At 43.0% G+C, this 20370-nt stretch overlaps 1 protein-coding gene across 1 annotated transcript in view; it reads right to left on the bottom strand.

Moving 5' to 3' along the window:
- Positions 1-20370, bottom strand: part of ADGRV1 (adhesion G protein-coupled receptor V1) — a 1990932-nt gene that overhangs the window by 1896302 nt on the left and 74260 nt on the right. Inside the window, exon 2 of the mRNA XM_085632468.1 lies at positions 2155-2339. Coding sequence (XP_085488594.1) covers positions 2155-2339 — 185 coding nt within the window. The remainder of the gene's footprint in view (positions 1-2154; positions 2340-20370) is intronic.

Genomic DNA, 20370 nt, shown 5'->3' with positions numbered 1-20370 from the left:
ACAGCAGTAGCAGTACTGATATCCAGATAACTGCTTATAGGGCCTCACAGTGGTGCTACAGTGCAAACAATCAGTAAGGGGAAAGATAGGATGACTTCTTGACCTGGCTGTGTTTCCATTTGGTGCTCTCCATATATTGCATTCGGCTCCAAAGCATCTCGGGTATTAGGAAAAACATCTCAGCCGTTCACTCGCTGAGTATGGCAGAGCCCACCAGCTCCCTCACGGGAGCAATTACCAACTTCGCCGCTGCCCAGCACAACAGATGTCCACGTGGCCCCCAGCGTGCAGTTGGTCCCATGGAGCGATGCTTCCTCGAGGGGAGGAGGGAAGTCAAGGCGCTGGAGCGCCCGACCCAGTCACCGCCTGGCAGTGCTACGCTGTTTACCGGTGTGCTCTCCCAGGGCCCATACAATTTTTGTAGCCACTGCCAGCGGCCCATTCCTCTCCTCAACCTGGGCCAGGACTCTGCCTGTGTCCCGTAGCAACAGATCAGGATGAGAAGCGTACGGAAGAGGAAGCAGCAATCTCGCACCCAGGCCCGAACAGAGTCCCCGGGTGCATATTAGCCCGTCGTTGTATCTTGCCCCAATGGTTGTGTCGCTCTTGCTCCATCCCATGTTGTCCACCAGCACCACCCCTCACTAGCTCCTGTGCTGCATTTTATTAGACATAACACAAAATTAGTCAGACAACATTTGAGCACTTATTTTTTAAATCAATTTATAAGGACAAAGCTTCAAGCACAAAAACTTCCAAAATTGTTCAACGCAACTACCGCTGTTACACTAAATGTAACCGGTTGCTCTGTCTATTTTGCGATATTTGTAAACTTGCAGCTTGTGTCCTGCCTAAGATAAACACTTATAAAGTCACAAAGGCAAGACTTATTGGCTATGCCAATGCTTGTTTACCTGACTTTCAGCCATCCTGAACAGCAGCCATGCTGCTATGCAGCCTGGTTAAAAGACATTGACAGCGCCATTAGCTCTCAGATTGCCAAGGCCTATTGGCTTTCCCAATGCTTGTTTAAGAGTAAGCAGTGGTCTGTGGGACCACTCCCTTCTCTATACAAATATCACCATTCACAAAGCGGAAGGGGTCCTCTGGTGACCCCTTCCCATTTGCGAATGGTCACCACATCCTCTGAGGTATCTGTAAAATAATGTTTTCCAACAGTAATTTGGTCACAAAACATTCATACATACCACTGTGAATCGGTATTGGGGAGGGACGCCCTAAGCCCGCCCCTTCCAAATACTGATTCGCAAACCCAAATGGCGACTACCAAATCGCAATCGACTTTTGTACATTTAAAAAACCTTCTTTGAGGTCGCAAACGGCCTGATTCAGTGACTCGGGCCTTTGTGACTTCAAACAAAGATTTGTACATATGGCCGCAAATGCCAATACACAAGTGATGGGTTTACATCGCATTTTCTTACTGGGGAATTTAATTGAAGGATGGGGACTATTCAAGCAAAGGGCATACTTAATGTATCAAGCCCTAATTCATCAGAAATAGCATCATGCACCCTATGAATATAACAATACTCAAACCATTCCTAATTGCAACTAAAACATTGCTTGGGCCACTTTGATCGCTCAGAAGAGCTGAGAGTTTTGCTAAAATATATTTTCAAATTGATTAATCACAAGAGCGAAGACATAAGACTGTATAGTTACGCATATCGTGGACTGGCAGGAAAAATATCCATCGACTATTATTATTTCAAATATAAATGTAACCTGTGACTCTGCAGATTTGTGGTGGCGATACTTCTGGATTCAACATGCTAGGGTGTGAGTAAGCAGTGTGTAAAAGAAATGATGTGATCTTTGTGACGTGACCGATACCAGGGGCACACGTAAGGCGGCAGCCTCCACTCTACAAAGGAATCACTGGCCAAAATGTGTTGACCAAGGGACTCTGAGTTAATTCAATTAGGTCTGGCATTCTGAAATACTAAGACAGACAAGTGTTGTTCCCAAAATCTCTCCACAGGTTCCAACAAAAGACGCGTCACTTCCCCTCCTTTCAACAGTGACAAGAAATGTAAGTCCGTGTAATTGGGTCATGTTGTTGGGTCACAACATTGTTGCAGTTTGTGGAAATGAACGAAGGATTAAGTGTTGAAGCCCGCGAGTACTTACCGATACAATGGCAGTAATATTTGCAGGCACTCCCGTCCTTTCAATCACAAGGCGAATGACCGTCGTGCTGCTTTCATTGACAAAGAACTCAGTCTGTCCAGCGAACTTTACTTCTGTCTGTCCAGCAGCAGAATTAATGATTAGCACTAGTAGAAAGTTACTTAGTATAAAAAGGTGGAGCATGTCTAGAAATAAAGAGAGAAAAAGTGAGCTGTTAGCAATATGTTGTTCATATAAGAGCATATAAAATGCAGCGTATCACAATTCATTCTCAGAGTCCCAACTCATACGAGCATGTGGAAACAGAGCATAGCACACCAAAGGCGCATTCACAAAGAGAGGATTGTAAAAACTGGAAGAGATTCTCTAGCATGCACGGAAAGATACACCAGTCTTAGCATTCTTGGCCTACTCATACTCACATGTGTGCAGGTAAAATTCCACCAGAAAGAAATCTCTGCATACAGAAGTGGAACACAAATGTTGATAGGCACATATAATTTTTTTCTGTTTCTACAAGTGGAACATGTTTCTCTACACCCAAGTTAAATACGGGGTCTACCCTCTCCAGTCTCTTTCCACTCCCATCCTGGAAGTGCCCGTACTCCCATATTTGACAGATGTACATTTGCTAGCGTTTCTAATATGGGGAATGACCTGCACGTTTTAGGTGAATGCTCACAATCCTAGGAGTTTACAGGTGTCCAACAACTTTACAGGTAAGCCCACTAAGAAACACCCACAAACCAATCCATAAGAGTACATATGTGAATGTAGACACTCCGTTCTTCTACCAGTGTCAGTTCAGTAGGGGCAAATTCACTTGGCACATGGAAACTTTTGCCACTCCTGATCCTTACAACTGGAGATGGGAATTTCCAAGCACAATTCGAAATATGAGCACCCCTACATTGAAACTGAGAAAAAATATTTTTTTTAAATTGTGAGAAACCGGTGTGTTTGCAGTGTTCTCCCACTTTTGCCCCCGTTGTGACTACTAGATGCTGGTTTTCTGACTCCGATTGTGCCTGAGGCTCTGCTAACTAGACCCACGACCTGTGCTCTGATTAAAAGTACATAGTAATTAGGTATAATTACAATTGGCACTGACAACCTACCTGTAAAAATCCCGAGAATATAGTACTGCATGTAGGTTTATGCTTTTAAATTAATATTATATGCAAATTCAACTTTAGAATTAAATGTACTTCTAAAGTCTTAAACTACCTTATTTTTACATACAAGTCACCCCTAAGGTCTACCATAGGTGGCCCCAGAGTAGTATGCCAATGTAAAAAATATGCAGGGACATTTTAAAATATATTTGATATGCCCTGGTGAGGAAAATAATTTTGTTTTCCCCGTTGTAGAACATTGGCTCCATATACTATAATGGGAATACATTAATAATGTATAACTATTGACAGGAGCAAGCTACAAATATACTTCAAAGTATGTACATGTTAGTTAGAATAAATCCAACAACTTGCCAAAGCTGGATTTACTATAACTATCACAGAAAATAAGTTATAGAACTTTATTTTCCGATGTGCTAAAATCCAGCCTTCCGGCAGCCTCTCCTGATTGGCCAGCCGTTGGGAGGCTGAGTCAAACTGCTCTGATGAGGTGTGAAGTGGCCTGCATAGAGACAGAAGATATCTGGAGAGAGGAGATTTGCAGCTGCAAAGCAAAAGGCAGGGTGGGGGTGGAGCAGCCAAACTAATCTTCAAAGAGGGAATAACAGTTAGGATAGGACACAGGCTCATCCCCACATCCTGCACACCCATCCAGACAGGCGCCTCAGTAATTGACTTAGAGGGGCATGCAGGGGAGTGTTATGGATAGTCAGCCACTCCACTGGGTTGGCTCAGTCAGATCTTAACCTCCAGGAGAGAGTTTCTCCATTTTGTATTTTAAAAGAATAGTGCTTTCTGGGACAAGCATATTCCGCACTTTGGAGGAAGTTGTCATACTGAAGGGTGGCACCCAGCACCCCATTCATTGGGGGTGCCTCGCTACTTGTCAGCCCAGGAGCACAGAGAAATATGGGAGAGCTGCCCAGAAATTCAGATCCCTGCCTTGGAACTATAAGAAGAAGAGGACTGCACTCAAAAGGACTGCACCTGCAGCACACTTTGGTCTTCAGCCCAAAAAGGACTTTGCCTTGCTCTGAAAGTTGAATGAGTGGACCCCTGAAAGCAACAGGTTAAGAGAGCTCCACCTGCATAATCTCCACCAAGAAGAACTCAGCTGACCACCTTCAACTGGGTTTTTAAGGATTTGACCAGGTGCATTGTATGAACTGTAGTCCCAAAGTCCCAAGGAGCAACTCAGAGACACTGAAACCTTAGATTGGTGTTGTGGACCCATAAAGACCCAAAAGAAACATCTGGAGAAGAAAGACTGCCATGCTGGACCCTTGCACTGCACAAGAGAGGACTGCACTCATGAGGAATGAACCTTCTGCACTCACAAGGCTTCTCAACAAAAGTACTTTGCCTGTCTTAAAGGATAAGGAGTGGACTCCCTGATCAGCAGCAGGTGGAAAAGTGCTGGAATTGCTATCAGCAATATCAACCATGAGGACAACTCGAGCTGACAAGCTTCAGCTGGCTTTTACTTGGATTGGTCAGGTGCATTGTGGGAGTTGTAGTCCCGTTCCCCAAGAGGCAAACCAGAGCTTCTGAACCCTTGGCTGCAGCAATGGACCACTTTCCTGTATAATGAAATGCTTCTGGAAGTAAGTGTAAAAGTTTAACATTGCACGCAGCCTGGACTAGACTTTGCCCTGGTCCAGCATGACCTTTTTTAACCCTTCGAGTGCTATTTGCTTCAAAGCCCTAGTTTTACTTTTAATCTTTAAATAATCATATCTCTGGTTCCCTACATTGGATGTTTGTCGTTTTGGTGTCATTTGAATCACAAAAATGTTCCTATTTGTATAAATTGGTATTGGTTTTCATTGTGTGTTGAATCTTACTTATTTAATGTATTGGTGTTTAAAATACTTTACACACCTGTCTTCTAAGCTAAGCCTGCCTTTTCGCAGCCAGTTACCAAGGGTTGAGCAAGGGAATAATATATTGAGATCTTAAATAGGCCCTATATTGTGATTGATTGTGGTCTTATTACTTACCTCACTAATAAACTACATTCCAACAAAAATTATTAATTAGATGTAAAACAAATTCTATTGTCATGAGGCCTTAAAGCAGGCCTGTAAATATCCCCGCACTGAGGCTTCCTGTTCTTAAATACTTTGCTTCTTCGTAGCATTAGTTGTGAAGGTGGTAAATTCACAGGCTTTTTGGACTGAATTGAAATTTGCGTATTTGGGTAAATATTTTGGAAATTGCAATGCTTCTATGGGGTGAGTCATCATTGCATGGTGGATAGTAATTGAAATTGGACTGCATTGAGGTTTTTTTACCTGAAACCAGTGTTTAATTTGCAAAAAAAAGAAGTGCCAGGGCCATTGTCAGGAGGCTACTGCAGCTTGCACCACCCACTGCCACTGCCAGCGCTGCCAATGACAGTACCTACACAACTTCTAACCATCACACTGCTACAAGTGTGACAATTTAGACTGATTGATGCCACCAAACTAAGAATGGCTTGGGCGACACGTATTATTTATTTTTATTAATTAAACAAAAATTGTGATGCTCGTCCTTAATTTACACAAGCAAAGCCACCATGTGGCATCTGTCATAAGTGCCAGTGCTGATGATTAAGTGCCGAACACCGGAAACCACAGGCTCAAATTAAGCACTGCCTGAAGCAAATTGATGAGTAAGGTCATGCAGAGGAATCTTTTTCTAAATGATGACAAATTGGATTGGGTCCTCTGCACTTATTCCACACTTTCTTGCTGTAGGAATTGTTTGAGCACACACATTCCCATAGGGCCCATGCGAGCCACGACTGGAGCAGTTCGAAGCCTATTAAGCGGCTACTTAGGTAATAGCTAATGATGACTGACAGCCTGTGACCCTGTTTTTCTCTGGCTAAATGTCTTTTCGGTTTATTGTCGTTTCTAAACAATATGCTGACTTCTGCTGCGATTTTTCGTCCCAGCCACACAGGCTAAGACGAAAGAAGCAAAACTCTCTAAATTAATACTTTTACCAAAATGTTTTGTCGATTTACAGAATCGAAATGTGTGTCACAGAGCTGCTTCAAAAGCAAATATCAGGGTGGGCTTGAAAGTATGGGTGTACATGCAAATACCGAATAATGATGTAAAAGCAACAAAGATAACAACGCAATTGCTAGTTTTAATGTGTGTTCGAGATTCATACTGTTTACCTGTCTCTTTGACTAAAATTGACTGGGATTGTATAGAAAAATAATCTTACACCAAAAATAATTATTGCCACATTAGGCGATTCTATGTGCTCTCAACGCACGCTGAATGTGTGGCTCTTGATGAGACATAATATGATATTATGTGCACCAATATGAGTAAGTAAATTAATAATTTTATTTAGATACTTATAGGCTCGGTCAGGTTGTTCGGTTGATCAATGCGTTGAGTACAATAATCGGTTTGTGAAAAAATGTGTATAAATTACAGCCACATATGGCTATGCACGCTCCTACTTTAAGTACCAATTAATGGTATTATATCATCACAGGAGATATAATTGTGGATGGACACATTATGAGTCCGCCCAGGGGAGGTCCGTCGGGTTTATTATCTTTAAAAGTACTCAAAGGTCGACTACTTCGGTCACTCACTTCGATGATTAAACCGGACTCTGTTGATTTGACTAATTGGTGCATGCGTGTTTTATCTCATTTAGTGCATCAGCTGGCTTGTTCTACCTCACCTAAGCAATGCCTGGTGGTTCTGACAGAGAGGGAGGGATCCAGAGAAACTAGCAGTTTTGGCAGACAGGTGGCTAGATAACAGGGTCAATAAAGGTCTGGAGCAGAATGCCTTTAAGCCAAAATTCCTTAAGGTTTTTAACTCTGAGCCTCCAAGCAAATGCATTAAATTTAGACCCCCCCACTCCAAAGCGTTATCGCAAGTCTTGCGGGATAGGGAGGGCCAGGGCTGAGTGCAGGAGGTGGGACTTATGAGGTCATTTCAGGGGTATTTTGACTGTAGCTCATAATCCATACTAAATATAAGTCTTATAAACGAGCAAATACATCAAACAAATACAGAAACTGACCGAAAAACACTACTTGGGATGTTGTGAGCCCATCAGACACCTGGGCCCCAATGCAACTGCACCTGTAGCACTTATGTTAGCTGCCTCCCTGAGTAACAGGCTATCTCCATTACCTCTTTCACCCCTTCCTCACCATGAGTGGTCATCATTCCAATCTTGAAACAGACTCAATTTCCCTTCCAGAAAAAACTACCTGCTATTTGTTTGCCGCCTGTTTGCAGCTAGGATGTCCTCAGCCCTAATGCTAACAAAGAAAATGAGCTCCCATGGCCCTTTTGTAAATTAAGAGAGTGACAAAAGAGATGCAGTGGATCCTTCACACTCCTCCCCAGTGCCACTGTATCTGCTTCACTAGAAAGAGCTACTGCCTTCGGAATCAGGCAGTCACCTCTGCCCCTCGTTAAAAACATGGGTCTTCATCTTTCCCAACCCCACTCTCTCTCTTCTCTATGAGGCCTAAGCTAAGGTGCATTCTCAGCTTCAATTTTGCCTACTGATGAAACATTGGTCTGAGGCCCAAAGTAACACTGGCACACCGAGGGTGCACTGGGCCCCAGTATGAGCAAGGACACATAGTAGAACCCCAAATGGAGTTTATTTGGCCGGTCACACCCTTGAGCCCTGATTTTATTGTTATGTTATGTTATTTGTTTTTTTATAGCGCACGGATGCCGCAGCCAAGAGGCGTCCTGGCGCTTTTGGAGACAAAGAGACAAAACACCGCTGAGACAAGCCGAGAAGAAAGAGACTAAGCTGTAGAAAATAAGAAGGTTTTTATTGATTTCCTAAAAGGGAGCAAATCTGGGATAGAGCGAAGGGTGGCAGGCAAAGAGTTCCAAAGGGTGGCTGCCAACACCGAAAAAGAACGTCCACCTATTCTCGCTTTTTTAAAGCGCGGAACAATGGCTAAATTAGACCCTACAGATCGGAGGGTTCTGGAAGGAACATAGTGCCGGATAGTCTGAGTAAGGATAGGAGGGGAGGCCAGCTTAAGAATTTTAAAAGTTAAGCAGAGAGCTTTAAACGTAATTCTTTGACCTACTGGTAGCCAATGAAGATCTTGGATGGTACGACGAACCGAGACAAACTTAGGAAGGCCGACCAGCATCCTGGCCGCTGCATTTTGAACCCGCTGAAGGCGAGCTAGTTCTGCCTGATTCACGCCCAAAAGCAGAGAGCTGGCATAGTCCTATCTAGTGAGGACCAGAGCTTGAACTATGATCTGTCTGGTATCCGCATCAAAAAATTTAAAAATGGGCCGAAGGCACTGCAGGGCACCAAAACAGATACCAGCTACGCGTTTGGTATGGGGAGTGAAAGAAAGTTTGTCGTCGAGCCACACACCAAGGTTTCTGACTTCAGCTACAGGAATGGGAACAGGACCTAACTCCGATGTACCTGCAACACCAATGATACCTACTCCCTTGTCCACTCCCCTCGTGCATCAATCCTAGGTCCGAGGCCCAAAGCAGGCTGTCTGCCCCTATGCTAGTAGAGCAGACATATTTGGGGTGCAGTGATCCCTCACACCATTGCCCCACTGCCACTGCACTTACTGCACTAATGGTAATGAGGCCCTTAAGAAAAAAAGTATGTGTAGTTCACAGCAGGGGGTATCTTCGAGGAAGCAGTCTCTGTCCATTTTGAAATGGAAAAATTAGCCCCCACATAATGTTCTTTCCTCTGGGCTATCTCTGTGATGTTATACATTTATATCACTCCTTTCTGCTTTCTCCTGGGCCATTACTCTGAGGCCCCAAAATCCTGAGGATTAGGGCTCTACATCTAAATACGTCTCTGCTGACCTCTTCCCTGCCACCCTTCAACTCCTCCTAAAGGACATCTGCAAGTAAACACAGGTTGAAGTGGTCAGGATGCATGGGGACCTATGTGCCCCAGCTTTTTAAATTTTCCCAAAATCCTTTCCATACTTTTGGTAAAAAATTACCGTCTCCATAGACGTTGAGGTGCATCTGGGTGAAAGTGGAGTCACTTGAAGTGTCATGATGACAAAGATTTATTCTTTCAGAGAGGGTTGAATTTCAAAAGACTGCGATTTTGTGTAGTTTTGCAGTAATTTTGCGTAATTACGCTACATGAAATTATACAAATTACGCCCACATTAAGCCCACACCTAGTCAGAAGGCGTTGGTGTAGAAGCACATTGATCCAGAGTTTTGAAGGATGATGGTGTAGACAATAGTACAGAAAGTGTGTGATTTAATCTACTTGTGAGACACACATGCCACATGCCATGAGAGTGTTCAATGTGAACCAGATGAAGCCTTACCTCCAGGGAGATTACACGGGAACAAGTTGGCTATGATAGACAAAGCTGAGGCAGGCAGTGAGCCTTTACCTGACTTACTGCATAGTAATATGAAGGGTGGATCTGTGGAAAGGGTTCCACTTGCACCTGAGCTAACGCCTGAGCAGCAGAGAGAATGTAGAGCAGTGTTGGAATGATTTTCTCACTGACAGCAGGTTAGGGGAACACACAACTATACATCACTGCGGTGGTGGCAGCTTACAGTGCTTTGTGAATCAGTAGTTGCGACCAGACCTTTTTATCTGTGTCACTGGTGTGGAGGCCTATTGGCCCCCTCCAGTAAAGTTCTGCCCATATTCGCTATCCCATATGCTATTGTTTGTTTGTTATTATGTATGTGTATGCGGTTTGTGTGGTACATACATTGAGTGTATGAGAGACCCAGAGTAATTTGAGACCTTCTGGTTCTATTTTGGAAGCCCCTGGTCTGTTACATACTGTGCACAAGATGGAGATGAAGTTGTTTTGCGAGACAGCAAAAGTGTAATGCTGAAACTCCTGAAGGTAGAGGGCGGAGACCCAGACATTGCAGTGGGGATAGATGAGACAAGGCTCTTTTAGAAAATCGATCAGACCATTTTGCTGACAACTGCTGCTGATTAGCCTTTCAGAGCACTGCCATTTGGTGAATGGTGGGGTTGAAGTGCAATACTGCTGTTCTGTTGTTATAGGAGTGAGGCCAGCCTTTCATCTATTTCTTGATCACTGCCAGTGTGGCTAATAATGTACTATCTGCAGAGAGCGCACACCTCATTGTACCTCTTGTGGGTGCTGCAGGCAGCAAGCTACCCTACTGTGAGGCGTATCACTATGCACGAAAGCTGTGCCTGGAGAACAGCCTGGGAGGACAGAAGAAAGAAAAAAACCTCAAAAGGGATTTAAGAAGTGCCGACAGATTATCCGCATCATCATGTTGGGTTTGCCAATTGAATCGAGAGTAGCAGTCATCATTGCTGCACTCAAGAAACTTGTGCCCAAGGCAGAGCAGTTATTGCTAATCAATACCAATATGAAAATATAGGCCAAAGTGCTGGTGAATTGGCAGAAATAAGTGCTGCCATGAGCATCAAGTAGACTGTACCTAGCGGTTCTTCGAGGAATGTGTATCGTCGTGGAACCACATATAGTTATTGGCCAACATACTGTGGCAAGTGAGTAAATATCCTGAAGACAAGATCCTGCTGTTAATAGGTGGTGGCAAAACATTTGGCAGGGTTGAATAGAGATATTTCTTCTGCAGGCTTGAAAGAACTGTAATGGACCCGCTATATAATATGCAATAAAAGGGGGGCAATATGCAGACCCTTTCGCACAAATAGACTTTGGAGCACATATGTCACAGACTTTGACGATTCAGCGTGGAATAAGACAGGAGTGTCCTCTTTCCTCGCTGCCGTTGCTCTTGGCACTAGAGCTCTCCACTATCAGACCGACAGATCAAATACGGGCAATGGAGACTGCGGCGGGCCAAACAATAGTACTGCAATATGAAGACAACTTCCTTTGGAAGTTCAGTGATCCGAATGAATCAATCACACATCTCATGTCGTTAATTAAAGCTTTCTCTGTACTCTCAGGCTGCAGAATGAATTGGAGTAAGAGCAAAGCATTATCAATAGCTAACTCTCCAGTTAAGCATGCGGCTAATGACTATGGGTTCAAATGGAAGACTTCTAGGCTGAAATATCTGAGCATTTTGGTCAACTGAGGCTTGAAAAACTTGGTCATGGATAACTACAAAACACTGTTGGCCAAAACTGACACTGATTTTCTTTAATGGTCCTCACTACAACTTTCGCTATGGGGCAGAGTGCAAGTGGGAATACTGGTGAAACCCCCAAGATTAGTTACGTTCTTGAAATTATACCAATCCAAATTCCTAAAATGGTGCTACATGCCATAAACAAATACATCAAAGACTTTATAAGGGCAGGCAGGAAGTCTAGGTTTAAACCCTACAAATTACATGCAGACACGGAGGTGGGGTGCTACATCGACCAGATATGTATTTATACTACCTTGCATTCCAATTATCACAATTGCCACATCTTTTAGATGACAGTACTGAACAACCACTGTGGGTATTGTTAGAGTGCTCTACTTTAAATGTCCCACCTGGCCTGGGTATCCTGTATGGTAGCAACGGCTCGCATCCCTCCCTTGATTACCCACCGTAAAGACCATGCTGATAACCTGGAGGGACTCACATCAACTGTGATGAATGAATAGCTGCTTACATTTAGATGCACCAATATGGTCAAACGTAGCCGTCACAATCAGTAGGGAGGTGACTAGCTGAACACAATGGACAGATGTGAGATTAAGAGGCTAGGAGACCCATAGGAAGGAGGCACACTCAAACTGTTTGAGACTCGGCATAAAGACTTTTGTCTACCGTATTCACATCAATTGAAATTCAGACAACTGCAGCACTGTCTGAGAGTAGACTCGGCCCAGACCCCATAACTTTACCGGAGTCACCAATACAAAAATACTTGCTGACTTGAGGGAAAAGCAGAGGTACAGATTCTAACATCTACCACATTCTTATTGAGAAGCTATACTCAGTCCTTGGACGTCTTATGATAAAGACATAGTGACAAACGTGTCTAAATATAGACCATACGGATAAAGTCTAGTCAGTCTTAATGGAGAATCATGCTTGAGACCGAAGAGAAATCAGATTCAAGTGTAGATATTTTAAAATATTAAACAGCTGGTATTGGTCCTCATATATATTTAAAAAGCGTGGCTCGTCCCAGATGACAAACGCTGGAAATGCAACACCTTAGACTGTGACACTATCCGCATATTTTGGTCCTTCACGTCACTTAATACATATAGCTTCTGTCATACATTACGCAACACCAGTCTTTGCCCGTTTGCAGAATCGGCGAAACTGGCTATTTTGCATGACATCTCAGACACAGACGACGTCATTTCACATTGGCGATGAACGATGCTGTAATAGTGGCAAAAATCTGTGTACGCCACCATTGGCGTACCCAAAATACACCCATCCACAAAGAATGGTTAAGCGAACCTTTTGCACTGGCCATGTATAAGAAGAATATCTATACAATTCAGAACCTGATTCCAATGTTTGATAGTATCTGAGGATCTCAGACTTGCGATATGATGGCCACTAATAGAAACAGTTCATGACCACTAACAGGAACACTAGTACAGAAAATTTGATGAAGAGGCGTAAGACTATGTATGGGAAACATATTACAGGATATTATACACGGGGAATGTGAGGGATATGCATCAGTACAGATAGGGCACGGGTGGATGTGGATATTGTTTATTTTTAAATATTTCTTAATTCGTTTTTGTTGTTAATAAGAAACAAAAACAAAGCAAGAGCATAGCACAGATAGCAATCAAACCAAGTCTCAGCTCATCAATCTCATAGGCACATACGTATAAAGTCCTGGCATCCCGGTACAATACAAAGATATTACAAAGTAGGGGCAGCAAACCTTACTTTGCTTGGTTACCCACTTGATAGTTGTATACTTCATGGCATGACGACCCTTCCCTTCTAGAGGGGTTTAATTAGTATCCAGTACATGTGCTGGGTATGTCCATTCCTAGAATGGGTCCTTCCCAAGTCTTGTGGGAGTCCTCACCCCTGATTCAACTGCTCCCGCAAAATCATCCAGGCGATCCACCCAGATCTACAGACCTTTGACCACTTTTTCAAACCTCCTGGCTAATTTAATATAGGTTTCGTCCTCCACTGCCCCTTCTCTCACCGACAATGCTATACTGCCCAGCACGAGTTCCTGTACCTGTGCTTTAAGGCAGGAGATCAGTCTCTGTGCAGAAGCATCTACAATCTCAATCCCTTCACTTCTCACAATGTGTCTGACACATTCATGCTGCAGGAGAAGCAATCAGTGTTTATTAGGATCTTCAAATTCTTCGGGCCTGCACTGTGCAGTCCCTTACTGTCCTCATTACCAATCCCACATTGTTTGGCCTGTTTTGCTGTGTAAATCTGTCAGGTATATTTTAGATCATGATAAATCTCTTGTTCTTCACCTCGGCTTGTTTGTGGACCTTTTAATTGTCCTGCAACATTGTTTTGCTACCTCATGTCAATATTCAGTGCATGGTTTGAATTGTGTCCATGTTCAGAGGTGGGGGATTGCTCCCAATGCAGTAGTACCCATCACCACCCTCCTTTTAATTCCCACTCTGTATCAAGAATATTTGTGCTAGAAATAGAATGACGCAAGTTGTGTGGGATGCGTAGGTCACATGAATACGCATCACACAGTTTTCTTCTCCCCTCACTGCTAAACCTGCACAGATCTCGCATCTCTATATTCAAATGGTGAATTTGATGTTCTGGAATTTCAGGGCGGCTAGAGCGTCAACACAAACCTCCTCACCCACCCATTTTTGCAGCACTCTTGGTCCGCAGGTCCTATTCCAGCCAGAGATCCACCCACCTCTCACAGTTCTGGCTTGATACAGCTACCAGTGGTCTGGGTCACAGTAAATCTTTTCATGTGGCACTCGGTCCCATGGCTGGACATACTAAGGGATTGGGTATGCATCCATCTAGGCTGCATACAGGGTTCCAGGACCACCATTTTCCCTTTGCAGGTCTCGATCCGTGGCTGGGCTAGGATTAGCAGATGGACTTCATTCACTATGCCTGCTTACCGTGCATCATTCCTTAACTATGAATGACAAATTTGGGCATACGACATCAGCAGCATTTCAGAAATAAAAATAAAACGTTTAGAGCAGGCAATAGCATGTGATTTTCTGCCACCCAGAGAGTGTCCTTTAGGTTGATCTCTCCTTGTGAGAATAATGACCTTTCTTTATGCACACTGTGTTTTTAAAGACCAATGGCATTTTCATTGATGATCAGAGACAAGGCTGTTAGAGTTTTAATGCCAGCAATAGTCTTCAAGAACACCTCAAAGGAAAGGCTACCAACTCAATCTTCAATGGATTGTGAAGGACAAGATCTATTTTTTATATTTAGGAAGTTAGTTTGTGTAGTGTAAGCTCACTTTTCACCTCCCGCTTGACCACAAATGGATGCAGGGTCTTGACCCAAGTCTAGTTTGCCTGAACCTAAAGTGGTGTTCTGCATGCTGGTTAACAAGATAGCATAACCAGCAAAGGTGGAGTTCAGCTCTCAAATCTATGCAGAAATCTTAACCTGTGGAACCTGAGTACCCAGGTTTGAAACTTAGCCTCAGCACTAGCCCCAACATTGTGACAGTCTGGGAATATCACCTAATCTCCCTGTGACTAGATGTGTATAAAATCAGTTGTGTAATCCACATTTAATGTACGCCATCTGTGATTATCTTCCAAACCCTTAAATAATTTACAGCGCTATGTTGCTTCACAGCTAAGTTTGAGATATATAAATACCAATAAATATAGGAAATGAGATTTACATTTTACAGACCACATCATGAAACGAGATTTACATTTTCCAACCTTCGTATAAATAGCAGAAGTGAAGGACGTTATGGATGTGTTGTGTGGTGGCCGAGTATTTTATTTATTTTTGGAGTTTTATATAGTGCAAACTCAGCCCAAGGGCATTGGAACGCTTTACATGACTACCAGTTGCATTACACAAGGTCAGAATCACAAGTTTTGTGATTTTTTGGGGTACTGGGAGATTAAAGTGATTTACTAAGAATCACAGGACGGTGATCTGATGCTGGGACTCAAGCCTGGTTCCCAGTTACAATGTCAGCAGCTCAGGCTGTAACACCCATCCTCTCCTCTTTGGAACCTGGAACCCAGTATGGAAAAAAGACACGGTATGTGTAGTGGCTCCCCTTTGACTCCACTGCCCCCACACTGCTCATCTGAGCATAGAAGGTGGAGGTGTAGGCCAAACATAACATAAAATTGAAGATGGGTAATTTTGACTAAAGTGATGCTTTTCACCCCTAGATCTGTGTGACATCATAAAACAAAAAATTGAGCTTTGTTCTCATTTCTGTTTCATGTCAGTCAGAACCCACTCAGTCCAAAACATCCCTGTTCGACACAGTTGCCCATCTTTAATTCTATATGTACAGTTGAATCTACCCCTCATTTCTAACCCTCTTGGATTGTTTACGCTGTATCCCCAACAACCTTCATTGACATTTTTCTATGTCAGCTTTTTAGTGACTCTCCAATGGACCAGGTGCATATCACATCCTCATCAAAAGAGATTTTTTTTAAATGTATCAACTGGCAACAGATAGTTGGACGGACATAAACATCAGTATATTTACTGCACCCTTTGGAAAGTACAGTATTGTATAATTGCATTTATATAGCGCTTACTATTCCTGACGAGGCGTCAAAGCGCTTTTTCGGCGAGTAGCACGCTACTATGGAACCCAAGAAGGATTAGTGTTGAATTAGTATAGTATAGTATAGTATAAAAGTAGTTTGAGTGGTGGATAGGTTAGTCAGTTATTTGGATTCAGAAGGATAGCGGGCAATCTTGCACTGAATCAATTCCTCAGAACTAATTGTATACATCCATTCCACAAAGAAATCTCCAGTACAACTCCCCCTAAAATCCAAACAACAACAATTTGTAACAGTGAACGTTTCAGACACCACAGGAGCTACGTAAGTGATTACCATTAGTTGTTACCACATCAGTGACTTAGCAAGTTCCTTCCTCACGCGCCAAGTAAACTAATCCCGGAAACTCGACCTTGATGAAACCAGCCGAGCATGGCTCGGTTTACCTGAAACACACGGGCGCCAAGAGGCATTACAAAACGATAGAATTACTCCTGTAAGACACGCCTCATTTCATAATGATATGGTCAATTATTTAAAGAGCTGTTTTTTTCCTGATGCACTTTCATATGGCTTTGTTATGCACGTCCCCGCATACTAATTCAATAGTATAGGCAGCATAAAAACAGCAAATTCGGCAGTCAGTTAAATGGACCTGTGAGCAGGAAATCAAAAGGTGACCGTCGAGTGTTCAACAGTATTTCTAGGTAGCATTCTTTGGTGCAGCAGAGAGCTCAATATGCAATAAATGCACATCAAAGAACAGATAAAATGCAGCACGGGTTTATGCCGTACGTGAGTGCAGCTAGTCTACGCTTTTGCTTGCCTCAAAAGATTTCACTTGGTTTCATTAAATACATTTTTATTTTGTGTAGGTGTCTTATAAAATGCAAGACTGCTGCCGGGAAAACAGCACACCTGGGGTGTAACTCAGCATTGCAGCATGGTTTCCTCTTTTTTGAGCTGTGAAACGTGGAATATTGCAGTTTTCCCTGACCATATTTTGCAAGATTTCATAAAGGGAAACCTGTGCTTGGGAATTCTTCTGTGTGTTTTACTGCATGCAGGTTTGCTAGATATGGGAGTTTTCTTTCGAGTTGAGATTAGCACGGACTTTAGAGTGACGGTTAAGAGTCTGTAGTTTAGAATCCATCTTTAGAGTGACGGCGAAGAGTCTGTAGTTTAGAATCCATCTGTAGATTGCTACAGTAGTAGTATATCCCCATGGGTGGAAAGTGCAACCACAAAGAGAAACCTAGCTCAGTTTACTGATGGTTCCTGGCCCCGTACGCCCTGTTAGTCCCCTCTGTTAACTGTATAAGGCAAGCCATCTATAGCACGTTGACAGCAAAGCAGAAGCCACGTCATGGTTTTACAGTTACCATTTACCACTCAAATAACCAAGTTCACAGTATAAGATTTAACTTTGGTAAAGGTGGCCCTATAAGTCAACTCAACAACATAATTTGACCTGTTAGTGCCTTTGTCATTTTATCCTTGGTCTGCAAAGTGAAGGTCTAAAGCATCCAACAATTTCCGGAATCATTTTATCCACTACTAGCAAGTACTGACTAGGGGTGGGCGGAATTTGCGAAATTCACTTTCGCAAATTATCGCGAAAATGTTAAAAATCTCCGCAAACACGCGGAAATATCGCGAAGATGCGGAAGTTTTTTCCCCGCCCGTTCGCGGTATTTTCTGCGTGGTCGCGGCTCGCCAACTTACCCATTCGGTTCCTCGCGGGCGCGGTCATCTTGTTTTTACTTGTCTCGCGGTGCATGATCGCGAGAAGAAAGACGTGATCGCGCGACGAATGACGTTACTGCGGGCGCGAACTATCGCGAGACAGCGCAAATGGCTACCAACAATCCAACATCTCGTGGAGAACGCGACCGGATCGGGAAAACTTGTCGGCGAACGCGGGGATTCAGGTAAGGCGATCACGCGCATGCGAGAATGTATTATTTTACAGCGCGAGCAAGCAAAAAATTTCCGGTAAAATGCGGATTGCAGAAATTTTGACATTTTCGCGCTCTCCGCGGAACGCGAAAATGTCAAATTATCGCAATTTCCGCGAGCGGAACGGAATTTTAGCCCAGGCCTAGTACTGACCCCACTGAAAACATCCTTTGATGTATTTACTTTGCAGTATACATTCATTTTAAGCGAAGAAAATCAGTAGTTGAGAATGCAGAAAAATGCTTCGCATCTTTTAAAGGGTTCCAACGTCTCCTTTTGTAAGTAAAAGTGAGGAAATTGAAAAAAAGTATATGAATTTTAATATTGGTGTGCTTGGTTAATACCATCAGCCCAAGTGCTAAGTCCTATTTCGATGGTTTACCCAGGAAGTATTAAAACTTGTAATGCGGTCAGGACTTGCAGTGCTAGTTAGAAGCGGTGCACAGGCCAGTGATAGCCAGGGTTTTATTCCCTAAAAGATTTGTTTCAAATGCATTTTAACAACTGCAGGCGCCGATTAATTTTAATTAATAATTAATCTTCCTTCAACAACTCATATCTCTCCTCACCTGAAAGTTTTCCAATGGCTTCCAATTAAAAAACATATCACCTACAAAACTCTAGTCTTTGTACGCAAAGCACTGCATGCCACCGGTGTGGGCTATCTCAGGGAGAGGATTAAAGAGTATCTTCCCTCCAGGAGTCTTCGGTCCTCTCAGGGCCGGTAGGCTAGAATTCCCAAGATCCACTGGGCGCGCATTGGGAGCAGGTCCTTTGGCTACCTTGGGCATGTTGCCTGTAACAAACTTCCTTTGGAGCTAGGCACCACAGCTGAACTTTCTATTTTAAAGAAAAAGTTTAAAACATGGGTGTTCGTACAGAATTAATTTGATAGCCTTCAAATTGCAGGTAGCCTTAGCCAGCGCTAGGACGCTTTCTGAGTAGCTGAGCGCTTTATAAATCTCTTATCATCATCATGGTGTTACTGTAGATGCTTCAAACTACTGGCCAATCTCTGATGCGCTGTTCCTTTCAACGGCATATAATGTGAGCTTGGCCACCATCATGGCACCAAATGTTCTTCTGGGTGCGAAATAAGTCTTTTTGCTTGGATTTAGTGTTTCATGGCCATTCTTTTTGTTTGGAACCTAAGCGTATCATTCATTATGGCGGGCGGTTTCAGCCACTTGACCTCTATTCAGCAGTTAATGAAAGTCCCTGGTCTCCCCTTTGTTTCCAGGTATTCCCAGAGTGCTCACTTGGGGCAGTGTAAGTCACAGATTTCCATCGCGAGTGGGTCTTTCTGGTCCCCTCTTTACTTTACACTGTATGTGTTCTTTGTCGGAGGTGTTCAAAAGCATGGACATCATTACCATAGGAATGTGACCCACAACACTGAAAATGTCTATCTCCTTCGAGTGAACTTTCAGATTTTCATCTGACTGTGCCCGATATTTAACCAATTCCAAAGGACGGAAACCACTATTTTTTGTTCGATATTTGAGTGTTTTTATAGCTGTGGAACAGATCTTTACAACAGTTACATCCACAATGGAAACCCTAGTGAGATCCTGTTAGAGTATTTGCCTGGCAGCAGAGATGTAAACGTACTTATATTTAAAAAAAAAAAAAGTCATATTGTAATTGTAATCTTAATTGCTTTTTTGATTTGCTAATCTTTATTGCTTTTATATAGCATTTTCCACCCCTGATGTGCTTTGCCCTGGGCAGGAAGCTGCTTCAGAACCCAAGCTTAGTGGTTAATTCAGTATTATTTTTTAGTGTTGATTTTTGGGATTAGCCTTGTGAGCTAAAGCAAACCCTTAATAGGAGTTAGATGTTATCATTGGGGAAAAGGAGGCTGCGCAGATGTTTGATGGTGATAATACCTGAGCTAGAGGAGGTGAGAAGTAGTTAGGTTACAGGGGTATGACTTTTAAAATAGGAGAAGTTTTGATCTTTGAAATGAGTCGCGGGCAAATTGCAGAAATACATTAATAGCAATTAAGGCAAACATGCAAGTGATTTAGAGACTGTTGTGCCCAGTGAGAAAATACATGGAGGGGATAGGAAAGGAAGAAAAGGGTCAACTGAAGGAACAAGCACTGGCAAAGCCAATCAGTCTCTGCAATGCGAGAGCTATTGACGTTGTCAATGTCAATGCCTTTTAGCCATGTTATGTAGCAGCCTGGAACATAAAGTGGCATTCATAGTTTTCACTTAATATATATTGGGTAAATTGCTGTGAAATGTTCAATTTAGCAACTCCTCCAGAAACCCCACCCAAGTGAATGGATTTGCCCATTATTCTTCCTCCAAGGAGCTCCATCCGCATATCTGTCTGTTGTAGCCAAATACACTACATTTTGGTGACTCGCTAAAGGCCGCTTAGAAATATACACAGATAGGGGGAGATTTTCGACAATTATATTTAATGGTACACATGAGTAC

Source organism: Triturus cristatus, chromosome 2_1, assembly GCF_964204655.1.
Source record: "Triturus cristatus chromosome 2_1, aTriCri1.1, whole genome shotgun sequence".
Taxonomy (NCBI): Eukaryota; Metazoa; Chordata; class Amphibia; order Caudata; family Salamandridae; genus Triturus; species Triturus cristatus.
The sequence above is the reverse complement of the archived record's forward strand: the minus strand, read 5'-3'. Positions and strand labels throughout refer to the sequence as shown.